Source organism: Macrotis lagotis, chromosome 4 (genome assembly GCF_037893015.1).
Source record: "Macrotis lagotis isolate mMagLag1 chromosome 4, bilby.v1.9.chrom.fasta, whole genome shotgun sequence".
NCBI lineage: Eukaryota > Metazoa > Chordata > Mammalia > Peramelemorphia > Peramelidae > Macrotis > Macrotis lagotis.
The window spans coordinates 110,342,183-110,360,928 of record NC_133661.1 but is presented as its reverse complement, the minus strand read 5'-3'; the positions used below and the strand labels follow the sequence as shown (position 1 = coordinate 110,360,928).

General features: G+C 35.4%; 1 protein-coding gene across 3 annotated transcripts in view; it reads left to right on the top strand.

The window, feature by feature from the left end:
• Positions 1–17,419, top strand: part of CFAP58 (cilia and flagella associated protein 58) — a 122,416-nt gene extending 104,997 nt beyond the window's left edge. For all 3 annotated transcript variants that reach the window (XM_074233757.1, XM_074233755.1, XM_074233756.1), the window contains 3 exons: positions 8,901–9,020; positions 12,118–12,251; positions 15,929–17,419. In XM_074233757.1, coding sequence (XP_074089858.1) covers positions 8,901–9,020; positions 12,118–12,251; positions 15,929–16,040 — 366 coding nt within the window. In that variant the 3' untranslated portion in view covers positions 16,041–17,419. The remainder of the gene's footprint in view (positions 1–8,900; positions 9,021–12,117; positions 12,252–15,928) is intronic.
• The last annotated feature ends 1,327 nt before the right edge of the window (positions 17,420–18,746 follow it).

The following is an 18,746-nucleotide window of genomic DNA, read 5'->3' as shown; positions in this document are numbered from 1 at the left end:
TGCAATGGAGAGGTGCCCTCAGAGTTTCTCAGACCCTAGAAGCCCAGGGATGGTGTCTGCTGTTCTCCTGCACTAGAATACTTCCCCCAGCCTGGTCCTGGAGCTCCAGGGGGACAGCACCAACACCAGCGCCAATGCTTCCCTGTGGACCTAAGCCACTTTTGTCCAGCCCCACTGCTGATCCAGCAGGTCCACTCTAGGGCCCTCAGACTCCGGGTTCCAATTCAGCTGTTAATCTGGCTGATCCGGGGCAGATCCTCCCTTGGAGCCCAGACTCACCCACCTGACTTCGTCCAAGGCTGCTGCGGGAGACAAATCCTGAGGTAGCTGTTCTTCTGGCTTTTCTTTCTGGGTTTTCTGGATCGGAATCCTTTTAAGAGGTTTGTTTCATGTGATAGCTGGGGAAGAGATCAGGAGACTTTAGAACTATGCCTGTCTTCTCTCCGCCATCTTGGCCGGACGTCTCCATTTAACTTTTCTTTAGGAGTTTATAATCTATTTGGGGAGACTGGAAAGATAAATAGCAATATAAATAACTGCAACTGGAATTTTCCAATTGGAAAAGCATTTTCTTGAAATTTGAAACAGTGCAGCACATTGGAATATTTGAGATTATTGCCCCATTTGTAGATGCCTGGATCCCAAGCATTGATGTTCCTTTTCCTTTATAGATGTTTGGACCACTATTTCACTGCTTTTCCTAGTAGCTGCTTACATTATTCTATGCCCTATATTTATTTCTTGCGTTCATTATCATAGAATTTCTACATATGTCCCTGATACTGTGTAGTGTTCTTTCAGTAAATGCAATTCTTATCAATATATCATTTTTTCAAATTTCACTGACTTCACCAGTAAAGAGGAAATGCAGATGGTCCCTCCTTCCCAGCATTTCATAAGGGTATCATTTACAAGAGTATCCAGTGACTTTAGCTGGATGGATAAGCTTTGAGCTGGAAAGACATCACCCATTTCACCTGACTTGGCTGCCATGATTACACTAACTGTTAGCCTGAACAAATGGATGACTGTGGGCAATGACAATGCATTGACATTTGTCAAACACAGATTCAGACTAAAATAGAATAAATTAATTCCTTTTAGTCAGTTATTGTAGAGTGAGTGAGTTGTGGAAACAGAAGGGTAAGATGTACATTGAATGTGAACTAGCTTCTGCTTAGAGATTAAGAAGCAAATGAAAAACCATAGAGTCAATACACAGAGAGTTTAATATGTTACTATGGTTTGGCTTGAAAGGAGACCTATGAGCATCCCAAGTCCTTGCTCTGAATTGTTCCCAGAATAGTTATAACTTTTATTTGCACAGACTGTTCTGAAGACAGGTTTTGAAATTTTATGTAGATAAAACATTAATAGCTGAAATCTAGGTGATACTTAACTCTGCAGTTTCCCATGTGGTTTCAGAATACCACCATGTGATGACAGTATTATTTGAGGCTAATAATGCAATTAATTTTTCACCACTGCATTTGGCCAGTATTGACAGTTGTGTTAAACTATCATCTGACATCATTCCATGGAGAGCCTTCCAGAAAAGGAATCCTATAATCATGTCTGACAAATTCTCTGACAAAGAGAATGAGGATTCCTGGGAAGAGAACTTAATTACTGAGGATGAAGATAACATACTTAATGTTTACAAAAACACTTCCATACAATGAACTAAACTTGGATCATAAAATTTTTAAACTGGAACCAGAGATCTTGGGTATTGATGTGTCTAGCTTTATTTTTTTCTAGTCCATAAAATCATTTGAAGAATGAGGTGTGAACCAAAGTAATAATAATATTCCTTGTGAAATAGTGAACACAGTAAATTTATGGGTGCTAACCCAAAGAAAATAGTATTTGTTAGTGAGGAAAAAATATAGTATTCATAATTTTTCTGGGATTTTTTCATTGACATATGGTGCTTCTAACCCAGTGACAAATTAATTGACTAGGTTTAAAAAAAGATGGACTCTGCTTAATGAAGAAGGACAGGATATGTATTACAAGGCAGCTGGTTCTGCCAGTGCCGGCTTATGGAGACAATATACATCGGACAGCTAATGAGTCTCTGTTGCATAAGATAGATTCTCTTTATAATAGAATTGCACGCTTTGTCTCTAAATGGGGTTATTATACACACCATTGCACAGTGTTTGAAGAGCTTGGTTGGCCCTTGTAGAGGGTTAGGAGAGAAATAAATTGGAAAACAATTGTACATAAGACCTTCAATCCATCAACTACTCCATATTTATCCAAATTACTAGTCTACTCTCCTCAAATACAAATCTGTGTCACACTCAGGGCCAGCATGTTAATGCTGACTGGCCTTTGCTAGGGCTTTTTATTAGGAAGATGTTCTTCTTTAAGAGTGTATTTGTATTGATACAACAAGAAATTGATAAAGGACTCTCTACTTCCAGAATTCCCTTTTCCACTTTTCATCTTGTTTTTCATTGTCTCAGACCATAAACTATTATTTGGTTTCTTGTCCAACATCTATCTTAGAACACCTAACTCCCTGAGGGAGTTGTGGACTTGAAATTAGTACAGATTGTACCAATGGAATCAGAATTTGTGGATAGTTTGACCAAGAGAGGAATCATTAATGGTTTAATGCCAACTTGGAAAGAGAATATATGCTTTGTCTGGTGCTGTTTAATAGATTTATTAATGACTTAAATAGTAGCAGAGATGGCAGAAATCAAATTTGCAGATAACATAAAACTGGGATGGATAACCAACAAACACACTGTATGATAGAATAAAGATCTTCAAAAGAAGAAGAACCTAACAAGATGAAATATAAGAGAAACTGAGAAGAGCCTAACAAGATGAAATCTAAGAGAAGTAAATGTAAAATTTTACACTTGGATTCCAAAAATCTAATTTCATAAAAACAAGAAAAGGAAAGCATGGATAGGCAACAACTCTTCTGAAAAAAAGAGATCTGGGCACTTTAGGAGACTATGGCATCAATATGGCAGACAAGAAAGCTAGTGTGATCTTAGACTGAATCAAGAAAGATAGAGAGTCATAGATGTGAAAGTCATGTGTGTTTGTGTGTGTGTGTGTGTGTGTGTGTGTGTGTGTGTGTGTGTGTGTGTGGTGTGGTTAAAAATATTTCCATTGTCCTCTTCATGGTCAGACTACAGCTGGAACATTCTGTACATTTTTGGGTACCACTACTTATGGTGATCATTGATAAGCTAGAGTAAAAAACCTCATGTTTACCAGAAATTTGAGTAAAGAGATTAGGGAATTATAACCTAGAGGAAAAAATAGGGACAGGAATTCCTGTTCTGTGGGATAGGAATAAGCATTGAGCAGTTAGATGGTTCAATACATAGAGCTCTGGGCCTGGAGTCAGGATGATTTATCTTTCTGAGTTCAAATCCAACCTCAGATACTTACTAATATGTGACCCTGGGGAAATCACTTAACCCTGTGTTCCTCATTTTCCACATTTGTAAAATAAGCTAGAGAAGGAAATAGGCAAACCACTCCAATATCTTTGCCAAGAAAACCTCCAAATGGGGGTCATGAAGAATGTGATACAACTGAACAGCAACAGTATGTTATAGGACTGGGCTTGTTTTACAAATATCTCATTTGGGTCCCACAAAATTCTGTAGTAAGGGCTATTATCATCATCCTCATTTAGATTTGAGGAAACTGAGGCAAAGAGAGGTTAAATGATGTGAGACAGTATCTGAGACTGGGTTTGAACTTGGATCTTCCTGACAATGAGTTTAGAGCTCTTTTCACTTTGCCTTCTAGCTGAAGGGAATGTGAGAGCTATTTTCAAACATTTGAAGAATTCTTGTGTTAAAGAAACACAAGAGTTATTCTGTTTCATTCTAGAGAACAGAACTAAACAAAGAGTTGATGTTTCAGAGAGGTTGATTTAAATGTGATGTAAGGAAATACTTTATAATGATGAGAGCTATCTCAATGTCTAATGGGCTACTTTAGAAGCAATGGGTTCTTTCTTGTTGGAGGTTTTCAATGTAATTTGATGTTGACCTCTCAGATTCGTGTAGAAAGGGATTCTGGGTCAAGTAGAGTTCACTTCAGGTAGCCTTCAAGGACCTCCTATCTCTAAGAGTCCAGGATTGAATTAGTTCTACTATTTGATTTTTTTTTGGTGTTCCCTTTTTCATTTCTTTTTCTTACTCTTTCTCTCATTAGTTTTTAATTTATTTTTATTTAATGTTTATATTTTGGTTTTTACAAGGCAATGGGGTTAAGTGACTTGCCCAAGGTCACACAGCTAGGTAATTATTAAGTGTCTGAGGTCAGATTTGAACTCCTGACTCCAGGGCTGGTGCTCTATCCACTGTGCCACCTAGCCACCCCAACCCTCTCATCAGTTTTAACATATATTTTTTATGTTTTAGAAGAAGGAAGCCCTAGAATAGGACTGGCGAACAAAATGTGAGAAAATTCCTACTTCTGCACATGAAAATTGTTCCTCTTCTTAGGAAACATTTGAAGGGCTCACTCTGTTGTGAGATTGAGATGTTATTGATGTCCTGTGTAAGGTAATTTGGAAGGTGAATAGCTCATTTGCCTAGAGCAGTCACAGCTGTCAGTTCTTTTAGGTCTGTTGATGAATTCAATGAGGGTAGCTAGGAACTCTCTTACTACCTTCCTACTTCACCTGAGTTTTAATATCTATCCTTGAAAATCCAAAGATCCTTTTTCCCTGGCAGAGAAATAGAAAGCAAAACAGGGTCGAATAGTTTTTCCTTCTCTTAATTGTCCCTTATCATTGTTCCACCTGCCTGGAGCAGTAGTCCGTCTGTTCTTTGATCGCTCCAACATAGATTACAAGTTGCACTGTGTACTCAGGCACTGTGTGCTAAGTGCTGGGAATATTCATACAAACAGAAAATCAGTCTCTTCAAGGAATTTACTTTCTAACAAGGGAAGACAGTACATAAAAGGGACCTGCATGGAGGAGAGAGATGAAGGTACCTGGCAGGATGCATTGTTGAGAAATTCTTAGAGGAGAGTTAGGATTTCAGCCTGTAGAAAGAATGAAGAAGACATAGCTGGCTGGGCATCTTCCTTATAGTGGAGACTTTTAGTCTCTTCTGCTTATTTGAGCATTCCTTGTGGATGTCTAATCATTTAGGGCTTTAGTGTTCCACATTTTCTTACAGGATCTTGCCGATCTTTTGTATTTGTGTTTTATTACCTGCCTTTGCTTCCATCTTCTACAGATGCTTTCTAAAAATCTTAATTGGTCTGAATTCTTTCACATTTGATATTATTTTATTTTTTCCAATTATATGTAATGGTAGTTTTCAAAATTCATTTTTGTAAGATATTGAGTTCCAAATTTTTCTCCCTCTTTCCTTTCCCTCCTTCCTCCCAAGGCAGTAAGCAATTTGTTATAGGTTATACATATACTTCATATTAAACGTATTTCTGCATTAGTTGTGTTGAGAAAGAAGAATCACAACAAAAAGAAAAAAATAAGAAAAAAGTGAAAACGGTATGCTTTGATCTGTATTCAGACTCCATAGTTCTTTCTCTGAATGTGAATGGCATTTTCCATGATGAATCTTTTGGAATTCTTGGATCATTGTATTGCTGAGAAGAGCTAAGTCTATCAGAGTTGATCATCACATAATGTTGTTATTACTAAGTACAATGTTCTCCTGATTTTGATCATTTTATTCAGTATCATTTCATATTCCGTATGTTTTCACACTGATATTTTTTAAACTCCCTCCTCATTTTGGTTTTGCTTACTGTAATTGTTTCTCTTTGTTCCTTCACATTTTGTTTTTGAGAACATTCTATATTTCCCTTGTCTCTTTTTCTCTTCAGAATTTTAGAGCTTGGAATGCTACTCATTACTTCTCTAAACTCCTTTAAATATATTCTCAATATCCATGGCACATAGTAGATGATTCTCAACTTCTCTTCTATTATGAATTTTAAGTTGGAGAGATTTCTCCTTAATGTTATCATTCTTATTACTTTAGCAACTAGTATTTTCTTGTGGGTGAGAATCAAGTTTAGAATAGCAGAATCCCTTGTCAAACCCTCTACCTTTTGATGAAATGAAATTATTGTTATGGTCAGCCAATAGTTTATTTTTTAATTTTTATTTATTTTTATTTTTTGCAAGGCAAACGGGGTTAAGTGACTTGCCCAAGGCCACACAGCTAGGTAATTATTAAGTATCTGAGGCCGGATTTGAACTCAGGTACCCCTGATTCCAGGGCCAGTGCTCTATCCACTTCGCCACCTAGCTGCCCCGAGCCAATAGTTTAATAACTGTTCTCTTTTTGTCAAGGAGTCTCATCAATGACCTGTTCTGCCCCAACACCACTCCTCAACAGCTTTTACCCTCATTTTTTGTTTCTCTACATCTTTTCCTTTTCCAATTTCATTCACTGTACGGAGCTCTTCCAACTGGTTCTTCTAGTTTTGACCCCCTCCTGAACTTTAAACCTGAACTGCCTATAGAAACTCTTTTTTGGTCCATTAGTAGCTCAAACTTTATAGGTTCCAGAACAAGCTCTTTTCCCTGAAAAGGCAGCAAACTCTTTCACTTTTGTGCCCTTCCTTAGGTTTTTTCCCTATGCTTATGATTTCCTCTTTCTTCTTCCTACTTTTCATCTATTGAAGTTTAAACCTCCCTTTAAAGACAAAGTTAAAATTCAGTTCTTCCACAAAGTTTTTCTGGTTTTCATGGTTTCTATCAACTCTCTTCCCTAAGAGCTCATGGGGCACTTTGTTTTGAAAATCCCCAATCCACTCTTCATGTAATAATGTGTATTATAATAATCTGTTTTTGTCTTATCCCCTCTAGTTTTGATGATGCTAACAATAGCATACTTTTATGTGCCACTTTGAAAGTTGCAAAAAGCTTTATATCCATTTTCTCTTTTGGGTCTCACAACAATCCTGGGAAGTGAATTGTTGTTTAGTTGTTTTTTTCAGTTTTGTCTGACTCTTCATCATCTCTTTTTGGGCTTTTCTTGGCAAAGATACTGGTAAATTTTTCCATTTCTTTCTCCAGCTCATTTACATAAGAGTAAACTGAGGCAAACTAGGTTAAATGACTTGCCCTAGGTCCACACAGCTAGTCTATGTCTGAGGTCAAATTTGAACTCAGGTCTTCCTGGCTGTGTCACTTAGTTGCTCTCTGGGAGGTAAGTGCAAGAAGTTTTATTTTCCCAGTTTTACAGATGAAGAAACTGCGACTTAGAGTGATTTGTCCAAGATCACAGTTAGTAGTGTATCTTAAGATAGACCTCAGACAGCTTTTTTCCTCAGTTAATCCAGCACTATGCCTACTAAGTTACTAAAGTCAAGTTTTTGTATGTTTTATCTAAATACTACCTCTTCCTTACCACTTTGCATCATTTTCTGTACACAATAAGCATAGAGTGAATGTTTATTGAGTATTGATGAATATTGAATTTCCTTTATATCTTTTACTTGGCTTCCCTATCATTGAAACATTAGTCTCTGTGAAAAAAATCTGAGCTCGTGGGAAGAAGTTAGTATAATTAGTTCAAGATTATATTTGAGCAAAAACAAGATTAGTCTCTTCTCCCTACTGTGAGATCCTTTAAGTTCAGTCCCAACTATTTCATATGCCAGAGAAGCTGAGACAGATGAGAGGCACCAAAACAGTTAGCTAGGCTTCTTTCCTTATCCTTTACTACTTAAGTGGAATCTTCAAGGCTATGTCTGGAAGATTTTTTTTCTTCACAAGGTAAGCTTTAAGTGGTTACATAAAATAAACTCACTCTTGATATTATTCATTTTGTTTGTTGCTGACCCTTACTGTGAAGATTCTTTTGGAGGGTTTTGTCATGGAATGGGAAAATGCTTAGCTCCTAAATCTCTTTGTTCATATCCCCCTTCAATGTGTCTTGTTTTCTTTCCATGTCACTGCTGGGACTGTTTGTGAAATGTGACTACTTTTTAACGTATTCATCCAGAAGGTTCTGGGTGGTATGTATCTGGAATGGATTTATTCTGTGAAACTGATTTTAAGTAATGTATACAATTCCTGGTAAATGGAGCTGTGGTGCTTATAACAAAGTTTCCATAATGCGTCAGGGGAAGATAGAAACTACAACAAATGATAACAATTGCCAGTTAATGAATTTCCCTTTAGCTACATTTTTATTGACTATTTTATGTTCTCTGGCAAACCGGGTTAGCTGATGATAGTACTTGGAATACTTGCTTCTTGGTAAAAATTAGCTTCTCATTTGACTGTATGCCTCTTTTAATGAGAGTCTTTTTTTATCTGTCATGGTTTTTTTTTTTCATTTTAGTTATCTCAAGGAAATAAATACAGAAACTGATGAGTGGAAACACTTGTCTTTATCAGAATCTGTCCAGATTTTGTGATGGTACCTAATGTTTGGAAAGCTATGGAAGGGAATTTTTGTCTTTCACATAATGCCTTCAATTTAAATATTTGAAAGTAAATTTCAGGCAATTAGCTTTCAGAGTATCTATTGACATTGTATTTTGAAAACTGAAGTAACTCAGGAAGTTAGTAGGGGTTAGTGAAGGAAGTGTGGAGTCCCTCAAGCTGATTATTCTCATCATAGGGTCAAGATGAACTGATTGTTTGGCTGTCACAAGCCATTGACCTTAGATGTGAGTGTGGAGAAGACTCAGAGCATCACTAAATTTTGGTCCTTCTGAAAAAGTCATGGTCTTGAAAATCAAGAAACCCAAGTGTAAATTCCAGGGCAGATGCTCATTAGCTAAGTGACCATGGGCAAGTCATTCAATTTCTCTAGGGCTTGGTTTAAACATTAAAAAAATGAGGGGAGATGAACTAGTTAATCCCAATGTCTTTTCTAGCATGAAATTCTACCATTCTCTAATATTTTCTACAGGAAAAGGAGAAGCTGTATGTGGAACTGAAGCACATCTTGGCTCGGCAACCTGGACCTGAAGCAGCTGAGCAACTGCAACTATACAGACATACTTTAAGAGAAAAAACCAAACAATTGAAAGTGAGCTTAACTATTCACTATCAAAAGGGAGGAGGACAAACCCTTGCTTCTCAGTAAGAAGCTGCCATTGCTATTTTTTCCCTATGGTAATCAAGGGAGAGGCAGACCTGACTGCTTCCCTCCTCAATTCTTGGATGCTCAGACTAAGTTCAAGAGTCCCCACTTCTAGATAGTCAGGTGGACCAGAAAAGGAAAGAACAAGGGCTGAATCGTGAAATTCTAAGATAGGTTGAGTAGATAATATAGAAATAGAGACCTTTGTTAGGGGATGGGAAAGATGTTTTGGTTTAATTGCCAAACAAAACCAGACTAACTTTCTCAAATCAACATGGGAAAGTGTCCAGATTGTCATTCTGGTAGGAACAAGGGTTCTGGCTTCTTTTGTTCCCTTCTGTCACCTGAAAATGCCTATGCAAAAAGTACAAGTTCCCCACAGTTCCCCAGGGTTATACCCTTCTATTAATATGATGAATAGGTAAGGGAAAAAAGCTAAGTTTCAATTAAGCAAGAACTGGGTTTCATCCAAAGTCTTGTTACCCTGAAGCTCTTTCCTTAGTACAAGAATTGTACTTTTTTTTTTTTTTGCAACGTCGGTCTACATTTACAACTCATTTTTCTGTTTGCCATCTGGGCCCTTCCCCTCCTCCCCCCAATATAAATTTTCCCATTATATTTTGAACATAATCCTACTAAATACTTGGATATTGTTACTGCAGTAGGAAAGACTCATAAGAAACGTATAATATGCCACAAATGCCATCACAGTAATGGCACATATTAAATATAAAGCCATAACAAATATTTATTTCCTGTTATGTTCAAAGTCCTGTGTTCGATGCTACAGAAGTTAGATGTAGTGGCCTCTATCATGAGACTGCTTGTAGTCTAGTACTACATAGTTTTTATTTGAGTTCAACAGCTTTCCCTGCATGGTGAAAACAGATGTCATTTTACAAGTATTCTTTGAAGAATATTATCTTATAACTTTTTTTCTTAAAAAACTGGCAGACAAAACATATGTCTAATTACTACATTAATTTACATCACACTGTTGTAAATACTTATTGCTATCATTTATCTCTAGAGGTAGCAAGTTCCCTCTCACTAGAGGTATTCTGAAGGTGGGAGGGAAGACCTGGCTATGTTTTGAGAAGATTGTTGTTCAATTATAGGTTGGACTACATGGCATTTGAGATTATACAATTCTCACAGTATTCTTGATCACATAGAATTTTTCAAGGGTTAACTTCTTAATCACTTTTTCAAACAATTGAATCTTTCAAACAAGGTAACAAATATTATCCTTTTCTTTTTACAATAAACTTATACCAGGTTAGGTGAACATTGTTGTAGACTGAAGATATCCTTTAGTCATCCATTAGTCCTGCATTATGCTGAGTGGCTCATAAAATCTTCAGGTCTGGGTTTTTTTTTTTTTTTTTTTTGTTTTGTTTTTGGTTTTTTTTTTTAGGTTTTTGCAAGGCAAATAGGATTAAGTGGCTTGCCCAAGGCCACATAGCTAGGTAATTATTAAGTGTCTGAGACTGGATTTGAACCCAGGTACTCCTGACTCCAGGGCTGGTGCTTTATCCACTGTGCCACCTAGCTGCCCCCTACTGCACCACTTAGTCGCCCCCTTCAGATCTGTTTTTAATCCTTCAGTGTAGAAGGTCCAGATCCTTAATTTGAGAAATTAAAGTGGATGGTACATGGAAAAAAAGTTCAGAGGCCAATGTTAATAACCATTTCAATTGATTTGGCCTCATTGCCTGTATTCTCTTCCCCATTTCTTTATTTATGGGTTGAAAACAGGATCTATGTTTCTTAGAGTTCATCTGTTGTGGCAGATTTTCCTCTATCTGGAAATCATATTCTTCTGTTGGCATCACCATAGTCATAATCATTTCCATCTCAATTAAGGAGAAAGGGTTCAGAAGCAGATGAACACTTAAGAGGCGAAGATCCTCTTTTCATGCAAATCTTGGAAATAAAGAATAAGGAAATGGAAATACAGAATAAATCACAGCCTCCGTAAATAGAATGGAAGACAATTTCTGCTTTTCTAGGAGACTGGGGGCAGATTTTAATACTGAGATCTTATATGAAATGCATAGTCCACTGTCTGAGAGAAGCAAATACCCTGCTTGACCTGTTGGTGACCATAGAAACATCTATTTCCCACATTTAACTGAAGCAGCTAATCATATTTCATGTTGCTGTTTCTTACAATATGAATGAGTCTCTTAAGAACATGTTTTACCTTTTGCTTCTTCAGAGGTAAGCTTCCCTGTGCCTGGTAAAATGAGGATTTGTGAATGACTCCAGATATTTCAAGGGACACACACAAGAGCCACAATTCACTGGGGACTTACAAAATGAATACCCATAGTGTTAGCAATGTGATGATTAAAGGGATTAGGAGGATGAATCTGGAATAATTTTTTTACTCAAAAGCTTTGTAGTCAAACTAGTCATTTTTTCATGATTGTCTTAAAAAAGTTTTAAAAGCAAATTAAATTAAAACTTTTAAAAATTCCTCTTTTTCGGGTATATTTGGCATATGTTCTTAGAATTTGCTTTACAATGGTGTTATCAAACTCAAATAGAAAGGAGGGGCCACTAAACCATACATAAAGAGAATAATAGGCACAGAATAATTTATAACAATAATGCATAAAGATTATCTCTATTGTGTCTTAATTTATTTTGTTAAATATTTCCCAATTACATTTTAATCTGCTTTATGACACTTGGGAGTGTTGCATGGGCCCTGTGTGTATCTGCTTAGAATATAAGATCTTTTATTTGAAGATATCATATTTTTTAACCTAATGAATTTTTTTATATTATCCATAATAAGTTAGGGAATGACACTTCATTTTAAGGTATTTTGCTCTCTTTTTATACTTTAATCCTTAGTAAAGTCTTTGGGTCCATTTAGTGACTTGTAATTATGTATTTATCATATGCTTGAACTGTAGTCCATTTAGAGTTTTTTTCTGGGGTACAGATTGTTGCTAAAAGCCTCTAGCTCTACCAGGGAAAGGAAACCATCTAACTGTATCTTATATTACTGCCACTTTCTTTGGAATGTTAGGTTTTGTCTTCAGAATTGAATATGTATGAGTCTCAGAGCCAGGAGTACAAGTATGAGATTGAGAGACTTGCCAATGAACTCCTAAATGTGAAGAAGAAATACCTCGCTCAGAAGCGCAAGGAACAAAGTCAAAAGTAAGAGCTGTGATTTTCCCTCCCCATTTTCATGTTCTGTACTGTTTGCATATATGAAAATATATTACAAATACACAGAAAACTACAAAGTGTCACTGTGGAGCAAAGAACCTCTGTGGGTATAATGAGACACAGAGAACAGATGACAGCTCCAAGGTTAAACATTAAACTAAGTTTTAAAGCTAGGTCAAATGTTCAGATTTTAGTTTGCAGCTCTGATCCACTAATGACTAACATTAATTAGTAAACATCTAGATAGACTGAAGAATATATGGTGAAATATTTTTAGTCTGCTTTGGGAGTTTATAAATACCTTCTTATTGGTGTGATTTAAAATCAGTATTATTCTGTCCAGTCTCATTCACTTTTAGGACTTCAAACATTTCTCTTTCTAGGATCTTAGTTAATCCATACATTATGATAATGTAGCTTTTCTGTTCAGAATTGAAAACAACTGTTGACCCCTAACAACCTTCCTTAAATTTTAGGATCAGTGTTTTCAACTAAAAGCTTAGGATCAATGTTTTCAACTGTCTCTTGTTATGAAGAGTTCCTCTTAAATTTCCATGTTTTCATTTCCTTTCAGGAATCCTGAAAGGATTTGAGTTTCCTTATATTTAAATAACTTATTATTTAATTATTATCATTAGCCTGATCCTGGGGTTAGTGAAGTTAAAGTTAGCAGATTTCAGTACTTGATTGATGAACCTTGAATGCCATCTGGACTCTATAGCATTGTCAGAACCCAACAGATATTTCCATATACAGGAACTTCACAAACCTTAAAGCGTCATATAAAGTGCTAGGTATTATTATTATTATTATGCTTATGCTGATTGCTTAGTGGTTTTTGAGTTTGGATATTTCAGTTGCATGAAGATTTGAATGGGTTAGCATATGATCCAGTGTTTTCCAGTTATTGGCCAGTACTACTCTCATTACTTCAGTGGCAAAATTCAGTCTCAGTGATCTATCTAACCCTTCTTAAAAAATCTCTTGTTTTTAAAAATTGGATGCCTATACTTCAGTGGGACAGAGCACTGCTGTAATGTAGATAGAACCAGTTAAATGCTTCTCTCAATTAAATGTAATTGCACAAAGATCACCTATCAGATAGTAATGCTGTGTTTGTCATTAGAGGCAACTTTGTACAATGGAAAGATTGCCGAATTTAGAGTCAGAGGAACTTCTTTGCCATGCCTTTGCTACATCCTACCTCTCTGATAATGGCCAGCTCTCTTCATTTCTCTAGGCCTTAATTTTCTCAGCTCTACAGTGAGGGAATAGGTCTAGTGGCCTCTAAAGTCTCTTAAAATTCTTAATCAACAATCCTATAGTGGTTCTTTTCTTTACTTAATGAAGAGTATCAAAATGACACCACTCTGTTAGAGACAAGTTCCAGTGTGTCTGACTGTGTCCAATATGAGCTTGGAATTCTCCATCACAAGTCACACAAATAGTCCAGGTGAACATCTGGTGTGGGTTCTCTAAACTTAATATCGCACATTTCCTTTGAGCTACTTCAATTCTGCCTTGCTCATACAGCAGTGCACCCTCTCTGTTGAGGGCACACCATATCAATTCCAGAGTTCTTCAGAGAGTCCTTGAGAATAGTGTCCTTGTATTGATTTTTCTGACCCTCCCATGATCCTTTCCCTGGATGGTCCCCCACAAAACAGTCTTTTTGGCAGGCATCTGTCTGGCATTCTGACAATGTGTCCAACCCATTGTGGTTGTACTCTCTGTAGTAATGTTGGAATGCTAGACAGTTTAGTTCAAGAAAGAACCTCAGTGCCTGGCATCTTCTTCTGCTGGGTGATCTTCAGAATCTTCCTAAGACAATTTAAATGGACGTGATTTGGTTTCCTAGGATAGATTGTCCAAGTTTCACAGGCATACAACAATGAAGTCAACACAATGGCTTTATAGACCTTCGGTTTGGTAGTCAGCCTAATACCTTTTCTCTCTTACTTTTCTTTTGGAATCTTCCAAACACTGAACAATCCTTAGCACCCAACTGCTAACTTGCCTGGATTTTTTTTTTTTTTGGTAAACCCATATCTATTACATTTAAAGATGAATTAATTTACTTTCTTTAGGTGGGGCATTCAACTTGAGGGATGACTGCCTTCTCTCTACCTCATGTCTGCCAGGATGTGGGATCTAGTCCATTCTTATTTATAATTTCTCAGTCATTCTGTCAGAGAGCTCTAGGCTCAGAGTGTGATGACCTGTTACTCCAATTGTCTTAACCTTCCATGATACTCTTCTTTTGACTTCCTCTAATCATCAACTAGCTATGATTTTGTTAGTCTTTAGTTGAGTTGTTCTACTTGCTTTGAGGTTTAGTCTTCACGAAAGTAAGACTTAAGAGAATGGTGAGTTTATAGGAGAGAAACGATTTGAAGAAAATTATGAGGCAGTGAGATTTAAAATGTTAGTAGAACATTTAGAGAAAAGATAACTAAAAAGAATGAAACCCAAGAGTATTAAGCTAAAATTTCTTATTTTGTGAAGATTTATGTTAGTTGGGGTGAGGGGAGGTAAGGTGGTAAAGAGGGTAACATACATATATTTAGCAGTAATCAATTGAATGATTTGCCAGGTCATATGAGGGACTTATCCTTGCTGGGTACATTTAAAGCTAAATATTTTTTCTCTTGTATTGAAGATTTTCATAATAATGAAATCAGTTCCATGTCTAATGTGGAAATATTTTTAACATGATTGTACATGTATAACCTATATCAGATTACTTGCTGTCATGGGGAAGAAGGGAGTAAACTGAAGAACTCAAAATATTACAAAAATGAATGGTGAAAACTATCTTTACATGTAATTGAAAAAGATAAAAAAAATTAAAGAAATCTCTCCTTGCCTCAGACACTTAATAATTACCTAGCTGTGTGGCCTTGGGCAAGCCACTTAACCCCATTGCCTTGCAAAAACTAAAAAAAAAAAACTTAAGAAATCTCTCCTTAACAAAAAAAAAATAATGAAATCAGTTCTGCTAGGAGGCAGCTGATTGATTAATTAATGATCTATGGTTCTTTTTAACCCCACCAAGAAATGAAATTTGAAAAATTTTTCCTACTCATCTAACCCTCTAGGTTGTTATTTTTTGACTCTTCCCCTCCCCAGTTCATCTTATCAAATTTAACTCTTCTCATTCTTTTTAACTCATAAGTTTTCCTAATCATTTTCAACATCTTCCTTAATTCCCAACACATATAAACACATATCTTCTTAAAATTGTACTTGTATTATCAAAGTTTTTTGGAGATTTTTTAAAATTAAAAAAGGTGATGCATGATTAATTTGATTTTAAATCAGTAAAGAGAAAAAAGTGATTAGTCTTTTGAAAAAAACAAGTATTTCATAAAACTGAAAGATCATTAGAAATTGGGAGCCAGTGAAATTGATAGCATTCTAGTTCTGAGGTCCTCTATCCATATTTAAGCTCACATTCGGAGGCTTCACTTAATTGTAGCTTTTTTCTATTTCAAATGTTATCTGTAGTTACCTAATTAGATTTGTCATCTGGCCCAATACTAGAAGCTTTAATCACCCCATTTTAAGTGTATAAGTAATTATACCAAAGAAACTCTTGTAGTAATATCAAACTTTCAAAAGGAAAAAAGATGATAAATCAACTATTTTTTTTTTCTTTTTTAAAGGAATAAAGGATGCCTCTCCTTAATAGAAAATACCTATTCATCAAGCAGACCTGGCCCTCGATTTACTGGTGGAGGATTCCCCATCAATAAGCCAACCAAGGCACTGGCTTAAAATCTGGAGCAACTAGCAGGGGCCCAATTGATTAATTAATTACATTTACTCAGAATTGTTTGGGAGACATGTTCTTTATGTCATGTGAATAAGGAATTTCCATTCAATTCAGTACTTGGATTCCAGGAAGCAAAATGGAATAATATCCAATGGCAGAATTGGCAGAATCTTAGACATTTAACAGAGATGAAGTTTGGGTTGGTCCATGTGGATACAAACAGATTGTACTTAGATCTATTCAATTAAGCTGTCCACTGTTTGAGCCAGATCTTTAGTTGTTACCATCTGATTGACTTGAAATGTACCAAATCTATTCCATGTGGTAAATCTTTGGAACCTAAATTTCTGTTCTTAGATAATATGATGCTTTTGATGTTTTCTTTTTTTGCAGTTGTTTTTGAAATCTAGTGCATATCTTCCAGTATTCTAAATAAAAAGCTACATTTTTAATTCTGTTACATCATAAGAGAAAATAATTATATGAGATATCGAATCTTTTAAAAATTAATGTTTTGATAATGATTTCTGTATGGAAGCTATCTCCAGGCCTGAGGGAAGGAAATTATTCCAAAGAGACATACTAACACTATATTATTTTTAAAAGATATAAAACTTTTGTAGAGATTTTGATCTTTGCTTTGTTTTAATACATAATAAAATATTAAAGTCAATGTATGGAACTTTTCAAAATAAGGATTTAATTTAGGAACCCAGTAAAAATATCCTAGGGATTCATTTTACTCCTTATTTTTAAGAACCTGAGTTATAAATTCCAATGAATGTTTTTCCTTCCATTCTAATAGTTATTTGGGTTTTAGCTAAGAGTTCTCTCTCATTAAGAGAATATTCTGCTCATTCAGCAATATTGTTTAAAAGCACTTGGTTTATCTTTACGGGGTCTCATCTTTTTTCTGCTTTTCTTTGATAATCATAGCCAACTTAATTTCTAAATTTTAAAGTGACCAAAAAAACCCAGCCCTTGGATGATTGATAAAAATAAGTGGTTTATAAACTTCATTTTGTTAAACAATCATGGTCCAGATGGTGGGAAAGTGGGGCAACATTGCTGATGGCAAGCAAGTTGGCTGGGTGTTTTGTTTATGCCATAATTTTATCAAGGATATGTTATATCAACAAGTAGAAGATGGTAGAACTCCATATAATTCAATTTTGTCTCTCATCAATGCACAAAATGTTTCAATGGGATGCCAATTGTTAGCCAATCATATGGGATTAATTTTGGGTCAGAGCAGGGAAGGGAAAGAATTTGCCTCTGATTTTTCCCAATTTCCTCAAACTAAACAATAATCTTCAGAGACTTTAACTTTGTCTGAAATCATGATTACTATTCCTGCTTTTTTTGAATAATAAATATTGCTCCTGCCCATTATTTTATCTTTGTGTGTATCTCTCATTTTTATTGTGTTTTCTGAAAACAACATATTGTTGAATTCAAGAATTTAATCTATCATTTCTGTTTTACGTGTAAATTCATCCCATTCACATTCTAAACTACATTACATGTGTATTTTCCTCCTTGCTATTTTTCCTCATTATCCTCAACCTATTTACCCTATCTCTCCTTGCTCTTCAGCTTTACTTCAACCTGTTCCATGCTTTCTAAAAGTCCTTCCCTTATCCTTTCCTCCACCCTATCCCCTTGTTCTTTTATTTCTTTCTGAATTCAGGTGATGTTTGTGTGTGTGTGTGTGTGTGTGTGTGTGTGTGTGTGTGTGTGTGTGTATCCTTATTTTCAACTCCTTCCCAATGAGAGTGTTTCTAGCACTACCTGCCCTTCCTCTTATAGTTTCTTTTGTATCAATTTTGATTTTTTATGCCTCATTTGTATGAGTTAATTGCTCATTTTTATCTCTCTCTATTCAGGTTTATTTTTTTAGAATTTCCTCATCATACACAGCTCAGTCCCAACTTTTCTTTTAAACTACCCAAATAATGACAGTAATAAGAGTATTGCTAATAATTCACAGATGCAAAGTAAACAATTTGACTTAAGTCCCTTGTAATTTGTCTTTAATTATATTTATATAATATAATATATAGACAAATATGTATAAAATTATATAATATATATATATATATTAATTATACTTATCCTGGATGTTATATGTTGAATTTTCCTTAAGTTCTGAGATTTTTGTCAAAAAAACCTGAAAGTCTCAGTTCATTAAATGTCTATTTTTTTCCTTCTTGGATTATACTTAACTTTGCTGGGTACGTTACCTTTGATCATAACCTCAGATCATTTGTTTTATAGTATTCTAAGATTTTGGTCTTTCAGTGTAGTAGTGTAATCCTTATTGTAGCTCCATGATATCTTTTTTTTTCTTATTGCTTCCAACAAGCTTTGAAACTTGACTATAAAATTCTTATAAGTTTTCCTCCTGGAATCTCTTTCATTTGGTGATGAGTGGATTTTTTTCTATTTCTGCTTTTGCCTTATGTTCTAGAACTTCAGGGCAAATTTCTTGTGATATTTTATCAAAATTATTTTCTCTTAATTTTCAGGTAGTCAGACTATGATTATATTATTTCTCCCCAATCTGTTCTCTGAATTAGTTGTTTTTTTTTCTGATGAGATATTTCACTTTCTTTTCTAATTTTTCATTATTTTGATTTCTTGGCATCTTAAAATATCATTAGTGTCTCCTTCCTCAAGTTTAGTTAAGGAATTATTTTCTGAAGTTT